At 39.5% G+C, this 24,325-nt stretch overlaps 4 protein-coding genes across 5 annotated transcripts in view; 2 read left to right on the top strand and 2 right to left on the bottom strand.

Annotated features, from left to right (window-relative positions):
* Positions 1-18,520, top strand: LOC111323623 (AP-3 complex subunit mu-1). Its single transcript, XM_022927015.2, has 18 exons — positions 1-117; positions 235-313; positions 1,401-1,506; positions 7,206-7,318; positions 7,440-7,561; positions 7,679-7,757; positions 8,470-8,517; positions 8,611-8,643; positions 8,795-8,908; positions 9,243-9,313; positions 9,443-9,491; positions 10,867-10,923; positions 11,085-11,151; positions 11,560-11,606; positions 12,527-12,571; positions 14,128-14,178; positions 14,616-14,684; positions 15,753-18,520. Exons 1-18 carry the CDS (start codon positions 83-85, stop codon positions 15,816-15,818), a joined length of 1,251 nt encoding a protein of 416 aa, XP_022782750.2. The 5' UTR covers positions 1-82; the 3' UTR covers positions 15,819-18,520.
* On the bottom strand, positions 3,923-5,150 carry LOC148732899 (uncharacterized). The gene has a single exon (XM_088759165.1). It carries the CDS (start codon positions 5,121-5,123, stop codon positions 4,110-4,112), a length of 1,014 nt encoding a protein of 337 aa, XP_088615291.1. The 5' UTR covers positions 5,124-5,150; the 3' UTR covers positions 3,923-4,109.
* The window catches only part of LOC111323622 (F-box/LRR-repeat protein 6), a 17,765-nt gene continuing 9,629 nt past the window's right edge, over positions 16,190-24,325 (bottom strand). For both annotated transcript variants that reach the window (XM_022927013.2, XM_088756593.1), the window contains exon 13: positions 16,190-18,243. In XM_022927013.2, the coding sequence (XP_022782748.2) occupies positions 18,219-18,243 (25 nt within the window). In that variant the 3' untranslated portion in view covers positions 16,190-18,218. The remainder of the gene's footprint in view (positions 18,244-24,325) is intronic.
* On the top strand, positions 18,603-24,299 carry LOC111328981 (uncharacterized). Its single transcript, XM_022933541.2, has one exon. The coding sequence runs from the start codon at positions 18,603-18,605 to the stop codon at positions 23,850-23,852; it is 5,250 nt and encodes a 1,749-aa protein (XP_022789276.2). The 3' UTR covers positions 23,853-24,299.

Genomic DNA, 24,325 nt, shown 5'->3' on the forward strand with positions numbered 1-24,325 from the left:
TGTGCATAAAGTAACCTATATTTCTTCTTGCGTAGCCTCCATCTTGGTTATGGTAGTTTTGTTTTCTTTTTAGACTTTAAACATGATTAACAGCCTATTTGTTATCAATAATGTCGGGTAAGTATGAAATATGAAGAAAATTGATACATGTATCCATCTCTGCAGAGATAATGGGAACTTTCTCAGCGCTTGCTATGTTTTTTGACGTGTTCCATTTTTGTCGTCTTCTAACAGGGACATTTTCCTCGAAAAGCATTGGAAAAGTGTAATTGGTAGATCCGTATGTGATCATTTCTTCGAGGCTCTAAACAAGGTACATTAAAAAATGCTTTTCTTTAAGGCCCGTTAGTAAAGCAGTAGTTATTTATTTAACAGCTAGTGTCAGCTTAATAGCTTTGAAATCATGCAGAAAGTACTAGCGAAAGGTTCTAGTTTCATTCATGTGATGTTTTCATTCATGTGATGACGACAAACAATCCTTTCAAACCTGTGACCCTGGGTAAACAGATAAGACTATGAATATTCTACCAATAAGATTAAAGGGTGGAAGTTTTCAAAAATTTTGCAAGTCTTTGTACTCCCTTTATTTACCAAAGTTTTGGACACAACGTTTATTTGCTTTCAAGGTATGTAGTTCTGTAATCACATACTTGTTCATGGCAAATACAATGATCATATGTGAATAATATTTGATTGGATACCAGGGAGCTCATGTTAAAATTCTGCCCTAGGTCATAAATCTTCAATAGTACCCCAGGCTTCAACCATTTTTGGTTACCAATAATAATAATAATAATAATAATAATAATAATAATAATAGTAATAATGATAATGATAGCATTACTCTTGTAGTGCCCATACATTGCTGTTATAAGCACTTCATAATTATTGTCAAAATTTAGAACTGATACTAAAATCTAATTGTTAACAACCGCTTCTACTATGATTACCTACTTAAGATACATTAAAAATTAAGAGATATTTGTAACAATGTACATGGTTCATCGAGATTTTTTAAATAGTTGAAGAAAATATCTAGTAGAGAAAAATTTTTTGACAAAATTTGGAGAAGAAGTTAGCAAATTGATGCTCTTCATTCAGTGGTCAGTTAGATGTAGAAAGCTGCATTTTTAAAGTTAACATTTGTTTGGGTAAAAGTTTGGAAGGGAATGTTCATTTGGATAGGGTAGGGTTTTCTTGGAAGTAAGACTGTGGTATCCATAAACAAGTAGGGTTCTGATATGGCATGTCTGACATTTCTTTTTCTTTTGCCAGAATGCTCCTTGAATCTTGTAATCACGTGCATTTTATTCTATTTATGTATAGTGTACAAAGTCATGTATGTCTGTACGTTATATAAAAATTAGAATGATGCTATGTTGGGTCTTTGTTTTGATTAGGCTAATACACCAGATGATGTTCCAGCAGTGATTGCAGCTCCCCATCATTACCTTATAAGCATTTACAGGAATAGCCTGTTTTTCCTGGCAGTTGTTCAAAGTGAAGGTATGCCTTAAATACAAGTGACTCTCTTACATCTAATCAGTATAGGTAATTGCATGGGGCTGAGTAAAATTAGGGATTAACATCACGCGTGTTTTCGGAAGTTGCTGAAATTGCCCGAGTCGCGCAGCAATGAGGGTAATTTCTGCAACTTCCAAAAACACAGGTGATATCGATCCTTAATTTTACGAGGAACCATGTGATTACTTGTTTATAATATAAGGGGCAAAATGTTTTCTTACTGATCTCGTGCAAAACAGGACGCCATTGTTACAAAACAAACAGAAATTTCTTTACCTTGGCAGCCGTTGCTAAGCAATTTTCAGCCAATCATTTTCAAGTAATTTTGCCCGGTGCAATTACAAAAATTAAGAAAAAATGCCCTCTGTCTTGACCAATCACAATTCAGTAATTTTGCCCCTTATATGATAATGTTCTAGAAACAAAATGTGCACCATTTACTTTGTTAGAGGCATTGTACGTGTAGCTGTAAAATCATCTTTTTCTAAAATGTTTACTATTATAATAATCTTGTATGAAAGCGATCTGTATGGGCCTGAATTTCTTTCTGGCCTGATTTTGATTACTACATAAGTAGTGTTGATTACTGCAAGGATTGCTTTTGTACATTTCTTTAAACCACAGTACACATATAACACATCCCCATTTAAAAATGTACTTCACCATTTTAAAATGTACTTGACATTTTAGGAATCTTAGTTCCTGAATGAACCAATCAGATCTCAAATACATTTTTGATGAGATCTTTGGGAAATAAGTTACTGTGTCAACCAATCAGACATGGGTTTGTAATATGAACCTTACTCTTCAGGAACTAAGTTCCTCAAATAAACAATGACATGAAAGAATATATGCCATGTCATTGCTAAATTAGGATTTGTCTGTTTTATTTAAGTCAACACCAGATAAAACAGATAACAATAGATGGGACATTCTGGTAAGCTAAGTGCAGTAATGTTTCACATCAAACTGGATGCTATCTTTAGTAAAATATATATTCTTCTTTGAGGCTTTACTATTTTTATTTAGCCCTCAACGTGTACAAGCTTTTTGTAAAGCTTTGTCACAGTTGTAATTTTACAGTAAAAATTAGTTCCATTCATTGTCTTTCACGTACCATAGAAATGTTTTGAATACACCGTGGTTAACACAGCGATGGAAACGCACCTGATTGCATAAAATTCTACAGAAATCATTTACAGAAAATGTCACCAACAGTTTTGCCGCGCTTTTTATCTGCGCCGAAAGCCAAATATCAAGAAAGCGATCAAATGACCATTATCTTTTCTAATGACTGTCAAGTCATCTTCGGTTAACGTGCAAATGATCATGACCCTGTGATAAAATTTCTCAACCTCATTATGTAAACGACACGTTCTCACAAAGCGAGAAGATTTTACGAGCTTTCATGTCACGAATGTGATAATGGCATTACAATAGCCACGATACTGCAACGCTTAGCAGAAAGTAAGCAAGAACTTGACCTGTGGCCACACGAGAAACTTTATCACCTTACTTTTCCGCCCTATTTTGGGATAGACAACGATTGCGTTACATGATTTTTGCAAAGGATGTAAGCCGAATTGAAGCAAATCATGTTACTGAAACACAGCTAATTCCTACTGTATTTACGAGGTGAATTAATCATCAAAAATTAGAATAATTCGTTTAACATCTTCCATAATCAAATGCTAGCAGTTAAGTAAACTTGAACCTTTGCTACACAATTTGTAAATAATTATTCTGTTACATGTTATGATAATCCAATGAAATTAACTTACCAGGCTTGAACGTCGTTCGGATCGCGAAATTGCCATTCTCCATTCAGTTTCCATGCCAAGCGATTCAAAGTTTCTAATTTTTAGAAGAAATTGCACTTTTTAAAATCTAGATTTCGCCTCCATCTCGGATAAGATGTCCACTCATTTCGCGCCGTAAAGTAATTTTTGGCGGGGAATAGATCGATACCTGGTGTTTGTCGCTGTGTTTTCTGAAATGCATTCCCGACAGATTTAGCCGTGTTTTGAGACAGTTAGAATACATTCAGCGTTCAAGAAAGCCACAAAATGAAATTGATTTTGACATACAAGAATGAGGCTCGTTCACAAGAGTCCGATCTTGCGAAAGTTATCAATCGAATGCAGTTAATTTCATGGGAAGTCATGTTGTGACCTCAGCAGCACTGTTTTCCCATCTCAAGTCAAATAACCGCTTGCTGATTGGCCAAAACAGTAACTAATTTCATGACTGTGCGAGTCACCAACTACCACGTAGAATACTTATCAGCCAGACACTATCAAGATTATTTAACATATTATAACAGGAGTCTATTAAGCAGCAGCTTTTGTTACACAACACGACGTTTGTGTTAAATCGTGCCCGCACTGCCTTCTTTCAAGTAATTTTTTAAACTTCCGTTCTTTTACTTGATCAGCAGGGATTTGCTAAAGCAAAGGCATAGAAAAAACCAGGAAAGATTTATTACTCGACGTTTCGGGGTCATCGTGACTCCATTATCAAGAGACTAGTTTAAAAACATGCAAATAAGGAAAGGTACAAGAATAGCATAAATTAGACTGAACGGCTTAAATAAACACCTTGGCGCGGATGGAATCCGTTTGCACGTTCAGTGTTGGCTTACGCATGCGAATATACAACATTTCATTAACAAGGCAATCAAATTTGCCGTTACATTTCGTGATGACGTTGAATTGCTCGATCAAGCGTTCAGGCATTTCACTATTGTGCTGGAGGTGGTAGTGTTTGTAGATAGAAGATGATTTCCTTTTGTGCCCTTCTACGCGCTCGTGTAAGTGACCACGAGTATAGCCCACATACCCTGCATCACACAGGTTACATTTAAATTCGTAAACGATACATTGTTGGTTAACAATAGGGGGCTTAATTTCGTGTTGCTTAAGCTGTTGATCGAGCTTAGGGCTAACGAACACTGGTTGGACAGTCACGCTTAACTTCGAGCTTAGACTGTTCAGTTGTTGTTTAACATGATTAGCTGACGACTGGTCCTTGAAGGGTAACACTAATCTCACAGTCTCCGATGGTACGTCTGGTGATGGACAGGGTTCTGCAGATGAAATCCTTCTCTCAACGAACCGCTTGATTGTAGTTTCAACCAGTGGCTTTGGGTATTTCAAGTTATGAAAAACCCCCCTAAGGCGGTCACATTCCTCGGAGAAGAAAGACCAGTTAGAAGATAATCGATAAGCGCGATCCACCATGGTGTTAACTAGGCTGCGCTTGTACTTAATGTCAACATGACTCTGGAAATGCAGAAGGAGACCCGTGTTGGTTCTTTTGATGTAGACCTTGCTCTCAATCTTTGGTGCACGGTTAAGCAGTTCAGTTCCTAGAAAGGGAAGGGATCCTTCCCGTTCGACTTCCATGGTAAACTGGAGGGAGGGATGGGTAGAGTTAAGGGTGTCTAGAAACTGGCCAGCGGTCACCCTATCAGGCATTACGGTCAGGGTGTCATCGACGTACCTCCGGTAATAGCGCGGAAGTTGACCGTGTCGTTCGAGGTTTTCCTCAATCGAGCACATGAAGACGTTAGCTAGCAACGGTCCAAGGGGAGAACCCATAGCGACTCCATCTGTCTGTTCATATAAAGCACCGTCAAACTGGAAAAGCTGGTTTTTTTCCGTTCTTTTGTCGATGAAATCAGTCGGCACTTCTTCCCGTTTATGGAACTGGCTTCATCTTGATGAGATTTTCTGAGTTGTTGAAGGGGTCATAGTCCTCTTTAACCTGTGCTCAATGAAATAATTCGCATTTAGTTCGTACTTGAAACTGTCACCTCCTTCTAGGTGTCAAAATAATACAACACTCAGTTGTTCTTTTTAGCAATGTTTTTCACATCTGTATACAGTCGTCAATACAATGCGCATTACGCTCAGCAAAATGTCCACATTTGCGAGATATCTTAACAACTGTCTAGAAAAATCCTCTGTACTCTTAATTTTATTATTATCCACCTTTGCTTCCGAGTTGCTGATCGTCCTCAGGCCTCAAACAGCTCGAAGCTCACAGCGTTTGAGTTGGTGAATCATTAACCACTACATTATATCAAATTACATGTTAAACGAATTATTCTAATTTTTGATGATTAATTCACCTCGTAAATACAGTAGGAATTAGCTGTGTTTCAGTAACATGATTTGCTTCAATTCGGCTTACATCCTTTGCAAAAATCATGTAACGCAATTGTTGTCTATCCCAAAATAGGGTGGAAAAGTAAGGTGATAAAGTTTCTCGTGCGGCCACAGGTCAAGTTCTTGCTTACTTTCTAGTAAGCGTTACGGTATCGTGGCTATTGTAATGCCATTACCACATTTGTGACATGAAAGCTCGTAAAATCTTCTCGCTTTGTGAGAACGTGTCGTTTACATAATGAGGTTGAGAAATTTTATCACAGGGTCATGATCATTTGCACGTTAACTGAAGATGACTTGACAGTCATTAGAAAAGATAATGGTCATTTGATCGCTTTCTTAATATTCGGCTTTCGGTGCAGATAAAAAGCGCGGCAAAGCTGTTGGTGGCATTTTCTGTCAACGATTTCTGTAGAATTTTATGCAATCAGGCGCGTTTCCATCGCTGTGTTAACCACGGTGTATTCAAAACATTTCTATGGTACGTGAAAGACAATGAAGGGAACTAATTTTTACTGTAAAATTACAACTGTGACAAAGCTTTACAAAAAGCTTGTACACGTCGAGGGCTAAATAAAAATAGTAAAGCCTCAAAGAAGAATATATATTTTACTAAAGATAGCATCCAGTTTGATGTGAAACATTACTGCACTTAGCTTACCAGAATGTCCCATCTATTGTTATCTGTTTTATCTAGTGTTGACTTAAATAAAACAGACAAATCCTAATTTAGCAATGACATGGCATATATTCTTTCATGTCATTGTTTATTTGAGGAACTTAGTTCCTGAAGAGTAAGGTTCATATTACAAACCCAAATCTGATTGGTTGACACAGTAACTTATTTCCCAAAGATCTCATTAAAATTGTATTTGAGATCTGATTGGTTCATTCAGGAACTAAGATTCCTAAAATGTCAAGTACATTTTAAAATGGTGAAGTACATTTTTAAATGGGGATGTGTTATATATGATTTACACATATTCAATTTCATTGATAGTAATCTTTGTTGGTTAGTAGGTCACTTGTTAGGCAAGGGACTAGTTTTGACCCGGCATTAGAAGTCAGCTTGGTCAGATGAAACATGTTTTCCCTAGTTAAACAATTTTACAGTTGGAGAAAACAGTTGTAGGGCATTTCACAATTTTACATCTGATTGTAAATTACCTGTTGAAATAGGGAAGTTTTTGCTTATTAACAGCTCATTAACAGCATAATCTGGTGGAAAATGATTTAATGACTGGCCTTGAGATTTATTTGCAGCTTTGCACATTTAGGAAATCGAAATAAGGATAGGATAGGTTTACCACCAAATGATGTGGTTGTAGTGGTCTTGCAGGATCTCTCTCCATTTGTACACTTTTCTTCGATTGTTTGAAACTCAAATTCTGACTAAATGCTGTGCTACATTAAAATTTTGGTAGATAAAGTGAACTGTTTGTAAGGTTAATTGTATCATGTAAAACTGATGTATTTATTTGATAATTTTTGTTTCTTCCTTTTTTATCTCAGTGCCACCACTTTTTGTGATAGAGTTTTTACACAGAGTTGTGGACACATTTACAGAGTATTTTAACAGTTGCACTGAAACATCCATCAAAGAGAATATTGTTATAGTATTTGAGGTGAGCAGGTATTTGAAGCACTCTAAATGTCAATCCCTTTGGGAAAATGACCTTAAGCTCTAAAATTGTTATACATGAACCTTTGAAGTACATGTCTATTAATTTAACTTTATTTTTCCAGTTACTAGAGGAGATGCTCGATAATGGCTTTCCTTTGGCAACGGAACCGAACGTCTTACGAGAACTCATTAATCCTCCCAGCATCGTCAGACAAGTTGTCAACACCGTGACTGGTGGATCACAGTAAGAATAAAAGTAGATTGGAAAATAGTACCTGCAAGGTCTTGTTGTGCAATTATTCGCACAACTTGAAATCTGATATGGGCTGTTTTTTTTTTTTTTTTTAATGTTTCATTTTAGTGTTGGCACCCACCTTCCAACTGGTCAGCTTTCTAATGTTCCTTGGAGAAGAACTGGGGTTAAATATAGTCATAACGAGGTATGATAGTGGACCAGTGTGACAAAATTCTTGTTTCAAGTTAAAGGAAAACAATTAACTGAGATAAAAAAAAAAAATGAAATCAAAACCAGTCTCTGACTGTAAAAGATTTCCCCACACATCCATATTATAACAGAATGTAGCAGCAAATTCTTAGAGTAGCACCAAAGTAAGGCTAGGTAGGGGCTCTGAGATAGTAGAGTAGAGTAGACATCAATATTTATACAGGATAGCCCCTTCAGTGTAGTAAACACTGGTATCAACAGGGGTCCTGTTACCCACCCATCCCACCCCAGGGAGGACATCCATCACACAGTAATCTCGTGCGTGGGAAAGTAACGTCTCCTGCCCCTAACCCTGCAGGAGACGGGACCTCCATTTATTTGTCCCTATCTGAGAAGACTAGAATATCTAATCATTTCTTGATGTTATAGAAAGGTAGCATATTCTTCTCAATTATTTTAAGACCCTGAGTGTTGGTCCGGCCGGGACTGTGTGAGGCATAAAGATGTTGTATGTGCAAAATGATTTTTGATTCATACTGCTTTATTGCAAGCTAATGTAACAAGGATATTATTTGTTTTGTGAAACTAGGTCCTGCTTGTCCTTGCTTGATACTGGAAGAGATTCTTGAAAATATTTAGTAACGTGACAATGGATGAAGTAATCTTCTCATATTCTGACTGGGGAAATGTTGAATTGTTCCTTGCAGATTTATTTTGATGTCATTGAAGAAATTGATTGCATCATTGACAAACATGTACGTACTTTGTCAAAGATTTGATATATGATGAATTTGGCCTTGCTGTTTTATGTATAGCTCTGCATCTGAATCTATGTCTTTTCTTTACAGGGATCAACAGTTTTTACAGAGATCCAAGGAGTGGTGAGTGATGGCGGGATTTTTTCTTCCTGTAACAGAAATTAAATTCCCAATTTTGCAACTAATAGAACAGTGTTGGATACCTTCAGTTAGGAGGAATTTATTGTTAAAATCATTTTTACTATACAGTAATTGTTTTTGCCCTTTGATTCAGATTGACTCATGTTGTAAGCTGTCAGGAATGCCAGATCTCTCACTGTCATTTGTGAACACAAGATTGTTGGAGGATCCAAGTTTTCATCCTTGTGTGAGGTTAAAGAGATGGGAGGTGAGTTTTTATTGTACAATTATCTGATACCAGTTAAATGTTAATTAAAAGACTTTAATCTGATAATGACTGAAGTACTGAAAGCTGCTAATTTTGCAGCTATAACTTACATCATCACCAGGAAAGTTAAATCCAAACACATTATTTTACAGTATCTGGGATTTCCTTCATTTTATTTTGCACTCAGGACTATGTTACCAGCCCCCATTTAGAGTATGGTAGTAATCTTATATGTTTTTTTCTGATTGCTATGCATGAATTGTCCATTCTTCTTTGTAAGAACTGACTTTGTTCCTTCTTCCTTGATTCTGATTTGAAGGTCTAAATTTTTCAGGGTGAGAAAGTTTTGTCATTTGTTCCTCCTGATGGAAATTATAGACTTTTGTCTTACCACATCACCTCTGGGTAAGTTCATTTCATGTGCTTGTTAATTGTTTATCTAAGAATTTATCTAATTACTGCTTCATTCAAAGTGATGTTATTCAGTTGATAAGTCTGCTTTGTCAGTGATTAATCTATATCTTCCATGTATAGAACTGTTGCAATTCCTGTTTATGCAAAACCTCAGATCTCTTATCATGAGGTAAGAAAAACTTTTTTGTGAATTTTTTTTTTGACTGAGGGTGCTAAAATCAAGATATTCATACCAACAGGTTTAGATTTCCTGTTAGTTCCTTCAATCATATAGCAGTTAAGTGCTCATAGATAAGCTAACAGCTGGCTTGTTGTAAAATACACTGTATTTACAGTAAATTTCTAGAACTGTTGCCATGGTATCTGTGAAATGAGTTACATGGCTGTGCAGGTGTATCATGTAGGAGAATTTCTAACCAATTGAGATAATCAAAATATTATCCAATTAGCAGTTTCTTCCAGGAATTCAATTTCCCTTTTAATATGTGTCAGAGAGCATTGCACATTTGTTTCTTCTTTGCAAATTTAAGGCCTACCACTAAGTATAATTTTTTATGCCATCCATATACTATTTTGTTGTGATTTAGCAAAATTATTTCATGTATACTTTGGTGGTAGCTATCCTTCAACTGAGCCAGTAAAGTCAGGGCTTCTGATATTCTGCAATGTTGCGATTTCGCATAATTGACCTCAAATCGCAACTTTTCGCATAATTCATCAAAAATCAATAACAATAACAATAACATTTATTATTTGTATTGCACCTTTTCTATAAAATTTCAAAAAATCGCATAATTCAGGCAAAATTGCAAAATTTGAGGAAAGAACAAGGAAATATTTGCTTCTTACTTAAGTTCTACGACAATATAAGCGTTGTTTCAAGGGGATTTACCTCTCAAAAGACGTTAGAAATCACCAAAATTGTCCACGAGCGTTTGATCAATCAAACAGGCGTTCTATGGGTAGTTTTGCACATCGGGGACCTGATACTAGTTCTCAATAGAAGCGATTGCTTATTGGCAAAGATTAGACAATCGTTTGTGACAATCGTTTGTGTTAATGGGCCATTCATGATTGTTGATATATTCTCTGGAGATGTTATTTAATCCTGCACTATTTTCGATGTAAGGAATCAAGTGACACTTAATTGACTAAATGAGCCATTTCAGATTAAAATAATTAAAATTAGGCAACAATTGATTTAATTTGGAGGCTTTTATTGTTTTTTTTTTATGCTCTAATTGCCTGTTGGACAGCAAAAAAATGGGTTTCCTCCTCTGAGACCTAAAAAGCAATGTTAAATCAGCTTTAAAAAAATCGCATAATAGACCTTTCTTGCTGCATAATTTCCCTTGAAAATGCTGCATAATTTCCCATTTTTTGCTGCACCCTATCAGAAGCCCTGTAAAGTAGAGGATACCTTGCATTTAACATACAATTGGTTGAAAGTGATGTATTGGCTTCAGCACATTGTACAAAAGTCACTCTGTTGGATGTCTTCACAGAATGCCTATAAAAGAGTAATCATTGTTATTTTTTTTTAGGGAGGTACTGGAAGGTTTGATCTCACTGTAGGACCTAAGCAAACAATGGGAAAAGTGGTGAGCATAGATACATGTTTTAGCAAAAACTAATCCACTGAATGAATTTATTAATGCACTAATGCATCACTCTTAAGTGTTTGTTATGGCAATGACATTGTTATGAACATTCTGGTGCAGATTGTGGACATTCAGTTAATGTTTCCTTCAATTATTTTGAGGTGGAAGATGTGGTGGTGACAGTTCCATTTCCTAAGCAAGTCCTGAATGTGAATCTTACTCCATCAGGTACGTAGGGAATAAATTGGATTCTCTGATAAAATATTTCAGTCTGTAAATATAACTGCTTAATTTGATGCCCTTAGGCGTGCTTGGTGACATGCGTACCTTACTAATGGTTCCACCTTGGTATTTCTTTTAGTTTGCCCATCTACTGAAAATTTTTAACCTGGCCTATAACAGTCAATTAAATGATTTTGACTCGCTCCACTCAGGGATTTTCCAAGGGTTTTCATGCTGGTTGCTTTGCTTGCTGCTTGTCAAAATGAGTTTGCTTGCTAGCTAGTCATTCCATTGTTCATACTACATTTGTTAATGGTAAAATCAAGAATGAGAATACTGGTTACAATGTCACTAATTGATTCATTGACTTTTTTTTGTTTGCTTTTTTTAAACTACTTTTTATTACCATTCCAGTGGGAACATGTTCCTTTGATCCTGTAAAGAAAGAGCTTGTCTGGGAAGTAAGTTTATGGTTACTCGAGGATTAACATGTAGTTTAACATTTCAACTCCCAAGATCTGACTTTTGTTTCTCCCCTCAAGTTGCTAAACATGTCTTTGTAAATTTGTTACGAGAACTTTTGCCTGATAAGTTTGAGTTTTCTCATTACCTGTTTGCTGGATAATATATGGAGAATATAAGGAGAAGTTACATATTAATAGCTTTTGGGAGTTAAAGGGATGTAACCACCTGTTTACGCTTGAGGATGTTTGACTCCTTTAGCCTCCTCTATCTTGTCACCAAGTGGTGTTTACAATGACCACAGGTAACCAAAGTCTGATAATCTACCCGAATGGTGCCACAGGTAACCCAAGCCTGATAGTCTAGAACACCTGAACTGTACTGCTGTAATGCAGGAAGATTATACAGGCCATATTTCTAAGGGGTCAACAAAGTCAGTGATCTAAGTTAAAGGAATGAAAAGACCCTGACTTTTGCAGCGCGGTTCACTGTCTTCATTGTTCATAGTGGTTATAGACATTTCAGTAAAAGGGAAAAAAAAAACCATTGCTGTTGTGGTGTGATTTGCTGTAGATTGCTTACATTTCTACTGTTCCTTAATAGAAATATAGTGTGGATGCACTGGTGTATTGAGCCTGGGGCTACCGTAATAGTAACTGTAAAGTTCATAGGTCCACACCCATAGTACGTAGAACAGGGTGTCAAATTGTATCCTTCTTCAGACCTGCTCCTTTGGTTATAAGAAAATAAAATCTTGTGCCCCATGTGCTCAATTGATCTTAAAGACTCTTTCTTTGATGCAACATGCTTGGTTGGATGAAGTAATTGTCAAATTTTAGAATCTACTGTTTATTTCTCAATGAAGCATAGATCGGTTTGAGCGGTTGAGTAATGTGACCTATTCCTTTTCCTCCTCCAGATCGGTAAAATACTACCCCAGAGGTTACCGAATCTAAGAGGAAATGTAAGTTCAATTTTATACAAGGATAATTTTTTAAGAGCTACTTTATTATGCTTTGCAAAATCACCTTTAACTGGAATGAGGGTGTAAGATGTTATGTTTATAAGAGTGAAAAAGACAAGATGAAGAAATTAACCCTTTCATAGTAACATCCACATGGATTTTCTCCATTTCCTAAGGTGTTGAAAGGGAGAAATTGTTTAGCAATCAGGAACTTATTTAATTGGTGATCATTTCCTGACCATTCTCCTGACCTTAATGTTTAATGCAGGGTGACATTGTAAAGAAAAATAAGATGCTTGTCACTTTTAGGGGTTAAAAAGTTAAAAGGGATCGAAAATGGCGAAGTTAAAAAATCTCGGCCAAAATCTCGGCCAAAGTTTTCCTTGATTTTCTAACCGTGACTTAACTTCAATCGGCACATTGTACACACGTACGAAGGTCTCTTCATAGCCGTTCTTTAGTCTTGTCACGCAATGCGTCGCGACCTAGAGAGTAAGTTTTGCGCTATGTTAAGTCTCGTCACGCAACGCAGCGCAAAAAAGGAGAGATGGTATACCGTATTGCGCGAACGCCTAATGCAATGCAACGGTAAGCGAAAGGTTTTCTAAATGAGACCAGACAAGGGTTGCAAAGAAGGGTAATGGTCGGTGGGTTCTTCCAACTTTTTGAGGCGTAGATAGAACCCATAGTGATTTTTTCCTTTTATATCTGCCATTATCAATAACTGATCGTGACGTTGTATCTCTATAAGTCTTTATTAAATCTCAGATAAAATATACGTATCTCGAGTTACAATAAAAACATATAATATATACAAATGGGAAAGAAGGAAATTATTACTAGATTATTACCATATATATATATATATATAATATATGGTAACAATCTAGTAACAATTTATATATATATATATATATATATTATATATATATAATATATATATAATATATAGATATATATATATATATATATTATCAGCCTGTGCTAAAACATCTCGATCTGTCAGCTTAATCGAAGTATGATTTATTTTAAAACATCTGTCTAAAAAGTTTTGAATTGTGTTCAGATCTGAATCAGACAAGCCATATACTGTAATAGCAATATGGAAGTACTATACAGTTAAAAAGATGGTCCACCTCTTCTTGTGTTATCCCTTCCTTAAGGTTCTGATTACATGGAGACACATTATTTTGCTTTTGTTAGCTTGATATTTGTGTTTTGGTTAAATTTGCCGTTTCCTTGGAACAGAATGCCAAGCATATGTAGTTTGGTGCATTGTTGGATGTTGTTTTCCGGAAACCTTTCTTACGTATTATCATTTCCATGCACTATTTAAGATTGCTGTTCATCTGGTTGTTATCCGACCAGGCGAGGAACTGTCCAACTAAGTCGATACGACAATCTTTGTTCTTCCACACGGGAACTGGGATAGTCGAGTCGAGTCGAAGAGGGCTGGCATGTTGTTTAGGGTTAGCTCCAGGTCATTGACGAAAGTGTGAAAGAGGTAAGTTGTAGCTCAACAATTACTAAAATTGAGGGTTTTTTTTTTCTCTCAGATGTCACTTCAGACTGGACTCCCTCCACCCGATGAATCTTGTACAATCTCTGTAAGTGGTCTTCCTTTTAACTCGCAACCTTAAATTTTGTGCTGCGTGAAAAGCAGTTCATCGCCAAACAAGGCGCGTGCATTCTGCTGATCCCAGCAGCCTGTTTATGTAGGACTCATGTTACATATTTACCTACCTTCCATGAAGCATGAGGATAATACGCATGGTAATTGTTTTTCTTCTGCCAAGAACTAATTTTTTTGCGATTTTTTGTTCAAGAAGCAGGTTCAAAACGAGAAAGAAGACGTAACATTTTCAACTTTCACAATTTGTTGAGTTTCACGCTACTTTGCATGGAGATAGTACTGGATTAAATTACTGTACCTTAGTCTGACAGTGAAGTCAAACAAAAAACCTAACCCTACCTTTCCCCCGTCTCCCCCCTCCCCACAACTCCTTTTAGTACTTGTGTTTAGTTCCATATGAATTTATCACAGGTTAAATTCAAGATCGCACAGCTCGCAGCCTCAGGCCTTAAAGTCAGCAGATTGGATATTTATGGAGAGGTAAACTGGATAAACTTTAGTGTCAGAGAAATAATCTTGTTAATATACGATAACTTCGGAACCACCAGTTTCAGTCCCAGGTCTGTCTACCGTAATGCAAACTGTTTAATTTTAATAACCCTTTAACTCCCAGAAGGGATTAACATGTAACCTCTCCCCTTAATATCCATACATCATCCAGCAATCAGGTAATGAGAATACTTAGAGAATATTGACCGGCAATAGAGCATTTTGATTGGTTGATTTTAGTTACTGCCCCTCTAACTGCCCGAGTCGTGTAATACTAAAACTTATCAGGTAGAAGTTATCTTGATCTAACACAAAATTCTTGTAACTAATTTACAAGGAATTGTCTAGCAGCTAGAGGAGAGAATTAACAATTAGATCTTAAGAGTTAAATGATTAAGAAAGAAATCCAAAAGCACTAAGATCAAGGAAATATCAGAGTTGTAATGTACACACGGCTCAGGGGTGAATTTCTAGAAATTGGTGTGATCATACAAACTGTTTATATCGCCAAACAGAAGCTATTTATTGCTGTCGCAGGAAAATCAGCAAGTGCGTACAATGTTCCGAAACAACGTCGTAGAAGTGTAGTGCAACGGAAGGGCTACGTTTTATCTCTCACTGTCACGGGCTTAAAACGACTTGAAAAAATGCATTAGCATTCACTTCTACAGTCACACTGTGTTCCGTCAAATATAGCCTTCAATAGTCACACTTGTGTTCCGTCCAATATAGCCTTAACACCCTACCATCAGTATGCATTTTCTCCGCACTGTTCTCTATACGTTCCCCAAGGTGCTGACTAGGAGAAATTTTTTCAACAATCCAGAGCCTCCTTGGTTGGTGATCAATTCCTTTGTTCTCGTGACTCTAATGTTTGATTCAGGAGTGATATTGATAGGAGAAATTAGATGCTGGTCAGTCACCCTTACGGGTCGAATGGGTTAAAGATTGCATTTATTGTAGCCTTGGCTTTGAAAGAGGTCACTTATTGAAAGTAGTGTTTTTGAGCTTCAAAAATTACAGCTCATATGTGTTTTGTCTTTCTCTATTTTCCCTTAGAAATACAAGCCTTTCAAAGGAGTGAAATATCTTACCAAAGCAGGGAAATTCCAAATTAGAGTGTAGAGAAATATATTTTACTAAAAATGCCACGGCTAATACCTATAATAATATTAATAATTATTACTGTGAGATATATTCTGAATTACTGGCTAGCAGATTCGAGAGATATATCTCTGGCACAGTGACTCTGGATGGTTTTTTTTTCTAGTTCAGAAATGTTAGAATTTTTAGGGGGTTGTGAAATGACCCAAAATCTTGTATCTTCATACTAAACAAACCCATAAATTGACAGAATCGTTTCACTTGCACGAAAACCTCGTTTCATAGCTTTGCGGCGCAGAGGGGAACAAAGCGCTTTGGGTAGAAAAAGCTTTGGACAAGATAAGGTTCCTTGGAGTCGATGGTTCTTAATTTTAAGTGGGGGGGGGGGGGGGGTATATATGTTGTCACCCCAGATGCTGTTGTTATATTAAGATCACAAGTGTTTGCGTTTCACAGATTGCAGTTCTAGGATGTTCATTTTTCCAGTGACTCATGAATGTACCCCCAGAAGGTGCGTTATCACCTAAACAACATGTGGACAAATCTGAATTGATTTAGGATCGAATGTTACTGGGAATGAAAAGTAGAGACAAAGTTTACACGAGGGGGAGGGTGGCGATAAAGAATAAGGTGTCAGGTGTCAAGACCAAATGAAGATAACAATGATTACAAACCGCCCATTACTAAAGAATCTCAGGTTGACTTTGTATTCAGCACATGCAGTGATCGTCTTGCTACATTTCTGTCGTATCTCACTTAATTTGTTCCCTCCGATCTCGGATATTTCCGTCTGATTTCGAACATATTCCGTCAGATGTCCAAAAGGACAGGTTAATTGAACTAGGATGTAACTTACCACCAACCGTAGTACAATTTACATTTAATTTCCTCTTTCTCCTCGAAACTTAAGAATTTAAATTCATTAAGAGAATCAACATCAATGGTAACAAATTAGAAGCAGTGTTTTTGCCAATACATTAAATCAGAGGACCCGATAATCGTAGGAGCTCATGTTCCAGTTCGTCTTTGGTTATTGCAACTTTAATTTGGATTGTGTAGCAGGGTTTCGTTATACAGCAGCTCATTAAGGAAAGGGTTTGTGTTCTGGGGAGACTCAAACAGCAATTTCTTTGATTCTGCGAATCGAAACGATAATACAACAAACTGTCTGTTAGAATATTGTACTTTATATTCTTGAGATCTCACGATCTTCAACCCTTGCTACAAAGTTTGAAACGTGCTGCGGTTGTGTTAAACTCATTCACCTTAATATTATTAAGCATAATTATTCTCCATGCTATTCTCTATCCATCTCCTGTTACTGACATGGAGGATTTGATGAAAAATCAAGAGCTTCCATAGTTGGTGACCATTTCATTTATTCTTATGACCTTAATGTTAGATCTCACTGTGATAAAGTAAAGAGAAACTATATTTTAGTCACTCCCAGAGGCTAATGGGGCAAAGTGTGTAGACGACGTTTAGACTGTAACCTAGAGAGCATTGGAAACAATGCAAAGATGTGATGTTGGCTAAAAGTTTGAAAAACCTACCAATTAGTATCGTAAAAAATACATCAGGTGAAACGCTTCGCTGTAATGGTGAGTGTAGGTTTCGTGAAGATTGCGAGAAAGTTGAATGAAATTCGATGGAATGTCTATTGCCAGTTGTCTATTGACATCGTTCGATTTAAGGCATAGTATGTTTTTGGATAGCACGCCCATTTTTGATAAGCGGTCATTAGGTAGAGATCCGTTACATTGCCCACACAAATTATCAAAATTTAACCGCTGACTCGGTTAAGGTGTAGCCTCCGTGCAGGATTAGTTCTCTTTTCCAGCGACACAACGACTTTAATCATAGCTTTAATGGGAACGCTCAATAAAGTAATCACACACTCATAACTGACTAAATCAATATCAATAACCATAGAGTGTTCTGAACATTTCGTTGTTATTATAATTGTTTCCTTAGAAATCATCTTGATCAGTGGCGGAAAGGGGAGGGGGGAGGGGTATTAATTCTGCCGATTCGTGCTGGTAAACAATTCAGTTACCAGACACGCCCGTTGCCAGAGAGATCATCCCACAGTCTCCAGGGGACACGAAACAACAGGATCGTATTCTGTAAAATCACATTTCTATTATACATATAAGACACTACAAAGAGAATTTCTTTCATGTATGTGTGTAGGACAAGAATCATAAGAAGTCTGCGCGTAAATTCCGTTTGGCTTTAAAAACACACCGCTGAACAACATGGATCACTAAGTTTACATATTCTTAAACATAGGATGGTTTGTGTAGAAGCTCAAGTCAATGTAACCCCTTCCACGTCGAACTTCTGTGGAGAATGCCGTATTTAGTTGTGAATACGTATGAGGCACAAGGCTAATGATGTAATAAGAAAGGGGGGAGTCGTTCATTCACTGTCACTACTAAGCTGCATACTGTCGGAAACAGAATAATAGCATAGATATCAAATAGCGATTGTGAAATGTTTGTCTGGAAATTTTGTTATTCTTATGTCTGGAAGATTCGTATCTAGCCAATCAGCGTTCTTTTAACTAAGGTGTCCCGCAAAGATAAGGAACAATTGTCTGTGATTTATTTAGCTTTCAGTCGAAGTAATCTTTCATATCAGTCGAGTCGAGGAGTTGTGACAGCTGTAAAACCTAGCGAGAATAGAAGAGGAGAAGAATAAAAAATCTAGTGAAGACGTGACGGTGTGGGCTATCCTTACTAATTCCCCACATTTGTGGCACCTCCGACGGGACCTGCAGTGATTTGGACAACCTGTTAGTCAATGGAAGCTAAACTGGAGGCAGAACTTCAGCTTCTAAAGCTTGCACGAGGAAGGACGAAATCTGTCGTGGAGAAGGGAAATATCGAGAAGATCACTCGACATAAAGAAACTCTGGGAAAGATTGTGGCATCTATAGAAGACTTGAAGCTAGACATCGAGAAAGGTAAGCTTGAAGCGGGAAAAGGCATTGACGAAGTTGATGAATGGGGAAAAATTATCGAGCAAACGATTGATGATGTAGATAAAGAAGTAGAAGATTTAAATCGTCATCTCGAAGAAGCTGGGGCAAAAGCAATAAACAAAAAACGGGAAGAGGAAGAGGCTCTTCTAGCCAAAAGGAGGGAGGATGAACTGAACTTTGAAAACCTTAAACTTGAGCAAAAATCAAAAATGCAGTTGCCCGATCAGTCCGCCGAAAAACCCCTAAGTAAGGGAAATGTCAAAATGCCAAAGCTGGTAATTACGAAATATGACGGTACCTACGAAAAGTGGCTTTCCTTTTGGAATAAGTTCAAAGCGGAAATCGATGCAGCCGATATTCCCCCGGTTACTAAATTTGCTCACCTCAAAGAATTACTGGAAAGTGATGTCTGTGAATCAATCGATGGCCTCCCATTTAGTCCTGAAGGTTATGTACGTGCTAAAAATATCTTGAAGTCCAATTATGGCAAGACAAGCGAGATTGTGAGAGCGTATATTGATAACATCAATGGTTTACCTGTGGTGACCGGATGCATCCCTAATGAAATTCATAAATTTTGTCAGACTTTGAACTACAATGTTCAATCATTAGAGACCCTAGGTAAACTTTCTGGGTGTTTATTTATGGTGCGTGGCGTCCTAGACAAATTGCCAGACATAAAGGCAGACCTCGTGAGCGGAAAACCGGGATGGCAAGATTGGGGTTTCGGGGACCTTATGCAGGCTTTAGAAGAATGGAAAGCCATTCATCCGATGGAAACTCTGGGGGTAGAAAAGGCAAACGAAACGTCTCCGACTCCGCCGATTTATCACCCGCCGCGTCCGCCGCGTCCCCCACGTTTGCCTCGTGACAGAAGTTTCTACGCGCGACAGGGCGAACCCAACCCACGACACGCGTGTGTCTACTGCGATCGCGTGACACACAGATCTTGGGAGTGTGAGAACGTGACATCTCCAGCGGAGCGCCGTCGCATTCTACAAAACAAACGCTTGTGCTTCAACTGCACTGGGCCTCAACACAGCGCTTCACAATGCCGAAGCCGCGCATCTTGCGTACACTGCAAACAAAGGCACCACTCATCTATTTGCGACCGACCGTCGGCAACTGGACGCCAAAGAGCGAACAACGGCGGAGTGGCTCTAACTGCAACTCAAGAAGGAGAGAAAGTCTGCCATCCAATCGTACTTGTCAAGTTGAATGGCGTGACCTGTAGAGCCCTACTGGACACCGGTGCGACTGCGTCTTATGCTTCAGGATACATCTTGGATCGTCTAAACCTCGTACCAGCTCGCACTCTAACACGCCGTATACAAACTATCGTGGGCATAGTGACTAAGCGGACAGAAACTTACAATACGCAAGTGAGTGACACTAAAGGAAACAATGCAATTTCATTACGAGTAACTAGAGTAGACCGCGCTGAACTTTTGTCCGTGGAAAATCCTAACTATAAGGAGATGATCAGCAAATACCGCCATCTGGAAGGCGTTTCAATGGAAGACATCGACACTAAGAGCTTACTTCCGGTCCATGTTATTCTGGGCGCGAGTGACTACGCGAAGATAAAAACTCGAGAATCCCAACGCACCGGAGCTATCGGCGAGCCTGTGGCTGAGTACACTCTTTTTGGATGGACCATCATGTCACCAGGAACGGAGACAGACCTGGACAGGATGTTTCTAGCGCAGACGGCCTCGAATGACTATGAAGAGCTTTACCGGATGGACGTCCTAGGACTCGAAGACAAACCTAATGGCGATCAGAGCGTTGTTTATGAAGAATTCCTTGAACAACTCAGCCGCAGCCCTGAGGGTTGGTATGAAACTGGGCTTCCCTGGAAAGGGGACCATCCTCCGTTGCCCTCTAACAAGTCTGGAAGCTTAAAGCGACTGGGGAGCCTAGTCCAACGACTTAAGAAGACAGGAAGGCTAGACGACTATGACGCTATCATACAAGAACAGCTTAATGAAGGAATTATTGAAGAAGCAGAGATGCCAGCAACTCAAAGAGAATTCTACATCCCGCACAAAGCAGTAGTGAGAGAGAGTGCAGAAACTACCAAGATGCGTATTGTCTACGATGCCTCAGCAAGAGCGTACGACTCAGCCCCTTCCCTAAACGACTGTCTGGAAGTTGGACCACCCCTGCAGAATCAACTATGGAAGGTACTCCTAAGGGGACGGTTTCATTCAGTGGCTATCGCTGGCGATATTCGCAAAGCATTTCTTCAAGTGCGTATCCGAGAGCAGGACCGAGATGCGCTGCGGTTTCATTGGTTGGAAAGCAAGGATCCTTTTCGTGTTCGCACGTACCGATTCACCAGAGCTCTGTTTGGTTTGGGACCCTCGCCGTTTCTGCTTGGCGGTGTAATTCAGCACCATCTGAACACTTGCAGACCTACACACCCTGATCGCGTAGCAGAAATCGAGCGAGAACTGTACGTTGACGATCTCATTTCGGGTGGAGGTACTATCCAAGAAGCGAAACAAAAGAAAGCTGCAGCAACTGAGATGTTCCACCAGGCCACCTTCCACTTACACAAGTGGCATTCAAACGTGACTGAACTAGAGCTCACTGAAGAAACTGAAACTGGGGATGACTTAAGCTACGCCAAGCAACAACTCGGAATCAAGCCGAGAGAATGTGGGCTGCTTGGTTTAAAGTGGAACAAACTGACGGACGAAGTTGGAGTTACAATTCCAGAGGAAGTTGCCCAACCGACAAAGAGAGGGATTCTGGGAAAAGTGGCGAGGATCTATGACCCCCTTGGTCTTATCGCTCCAATCACCCTGCAAGGAAAGCTTCTGTACCGCGATGCCTGTGAAGAGAAACGTGCATGGGACGCTCCGTTATCCACCCCCCTAGAACAGCAGTGGCAGAAGTGGGAACGTTCCTTGCCGCAACACGTAACTTGTCCACGAGCACTCACCAGCGTCCAAGAACCTATCGAGGACATTAAACTTCATGCTTTTGGAGACGCGAGCGGAAAGGGCGTGGCCGCTTCTGTGTACGCTGTGGTCAGACAGTCAAGCGCAATCAACCAAGGCCTGGTTACAGCAAAGGCAAGACTGGCCAAACAAGGGCTGACAATACCTCGCCGCGAACTGGTCTCCGGTCACATGGCTGTAAATCTTCTGACCAACGTACGAGATGCACTGCAAGGATTCCCTGTGACTTCGCTGCATTGTTGGCTTGACAGCAGCGTGGCCTTACATTGGATACTAGGAGGAGGAGACTATAAGCAGTTTGTGGCCAACCGGGTACGAAAAATTAGAGAACACTCTGACGTTGTCTGGAGGCACGTACCTACTCAGGATAATCCTGCAGATCTTGCTAGCCGAGGTGGACTGGTAACTGAGGAGAACCAACTGTGGTGGAAGGGACCAGAGTGGCTAAGTGATCCTGTGAAATGGCCAGCCGACCTTGTGACCGCGCCCACCGCTGAATCTAACGCAGAAATGAAGGCTACAAAGGAGCTCTTTGCCATGGCCGTTAAAGCTGATGACGATCTAGACCATCTTCTGGCCAAGCACAACTACTGGAAGACTTTGCGAGTGTGCGCTTGGATTATGCGTTTCGCAAACAACGCTAGAGCGAAAAGAGCGACAAGAACAACGGGACCCCTGACAACAGACGAAATTGAGAAGCAGAAACACTTTTGGTTGCTACGCGTACAGAGCCGGGGAAGTGAAAGCATGGAGGAAGATCGCCTGTGCCTAAACTTACAGAAGAACAAAGATGGATTGCTTGAGTGCTGTGGGAGACTGCAAGGGGTCTATCCGATATACATCCCAGACGCCACAACGTTCGCAAACAAATATGTCGAACACGTCCACAAAGCCACTCTTCACGGGGGAGTGGGGCTTACTATGGCTAAAGTGAGAGAAGAGTTCTGGATTCCCCGCCTGAGGCGCCTCGCGAAGAAAGTCATCAGGGAGTGTTATGGGTGCAAACGCTTCCAGGCGGTTGCGCTCGCAGCTCCACCCCCCGGTTTATTGCCTCTGGAGAGAACTGAGGGCTCAACTCCCTTTGAAATTGTTGGAGTAGATTTTGCTGGGCCGATCAAGTACCGCAAGTCCTCTCGTGTAGAAGGAAAAGGCTATCTGGTGCTCTACACGTGCAGTTTAACGAGAGCCTTGTACTTGGAGGTCCTGCCTAATCTGGAAACTACTACCTTTCTTTCAAGCTTGAAGCGTTTCATCGCTAGACGTGGACGACCTTTAAAGATCTTTTCAGACAATGGAAAAACGTTCGTAGGAGCGGCAAACCTACTGAAAGGAATTCAGAAAGATGAGCAAGTTCAAGGCTACCTTGCATCAGAGAAGATTATCTGGAGGTTTAACCTAAGTCGAGCACCCTGGTGGGGTGGCCAGTTTGAGCGACTAGTGGGCCTCTTCAAACGTGCATTCTATAAAGTAATTGGTGGAGGAATGCTATCCTGGTCAGAGCTGTGCGAAGTCGTGCTGGATGTTGAAACTCAACTAAATCGCCGCCCCCTGTCCTATGTAGAAGATGACGTCCAGCTCCCTCTACTCACCCCATCTTCTTTCCTATTCCAAAGATGTATTCGCCTCCCTGAACAAGAACCATGGCGAGAGGAGACAACTGACCTACGAAAGCGTGCCAAGTATTTGAGGTCTTGTAAGGACGCTGTGTGGAGACGCTGGTCTCGAGAGTACTTGGCGGCGCTCAGAGAGCGTCACAACTGCAATGGAAAAGGCAAGGCGAGGCCCTTAAAGCCTGGTGACGTCGTTCTCATTCGTTCAGAAGAAAAGAACCGAGGAAAGTGGCCATTAGGAGTGGTCGCTAAACTATTCAACGGCCGTGATGGAATTGTACGTGGAGTGAAGCTGCGCGCAGGGAAAACGTTTCTGGAGAGGCCGATTCAACACCTTTATCCCATGGAACTAGCATGCGATAGAGCGCCGGAGAGAGCTGACGTCCTTACCCCCCTGAATGCTAAAGCGCCAGTTTTTCGTCCACGGAGAGATGCTGCGGTTGCCGCAAACTTGCGTATTCGTGACGCTATAGAGAGTGAAGAACTTTAAACCTAAACGCAGGACAGACCTGTGCGGATGGACGGAGAATTAAAGTGATTTCAGCGGACTTTGACATTCATTACTTTGTTTTGTTTTGTTTCTGATTTCAATTTGATTATTAATTAAGCTGGCCGTTTCCTCTGTTTACATGTGCTTCCGTTTGGAAGGCACATGGGGGGAGTGTGTCGGAAACAGAATAATAGCATAGATATCAAATAGCGATTGTGAAATGTTTGTCTGGAAATTTTGTTATTCTTATGTCTGGAAGATTCGTATCTAGCCAATCAGCGTTCTTTTAACTAAGGTGTCCCGCAAAGATAAGGAACAATTGTCTGTGATTTATTTAGCTTTCAGTCGAAGTAATCTTTCATATCAGTCGAGTCGAGGAGTTGTGACAGCTGTAAAACCTAGCGAGAATAGAAGAGGAGAAGAATAAAAAATCTAGTGAAGACGTGACGGTGTGGGCTATCCTTACTAATTCC

Source organism: Stylophora pistillata, chromosome 4 (genome assembly GCF_964205215.1).
Source record: "Stylophora pistillata chromosome 4, jaStyPist1.2, whole genome shotgun sequence".
NCBI classification, from domain to species: Eukaryota; Metazoa; Cnidaria; class Anthozoa; order Scleractinia; family Pocilloporidae; genus Stylophora; species Stylophora pistillata.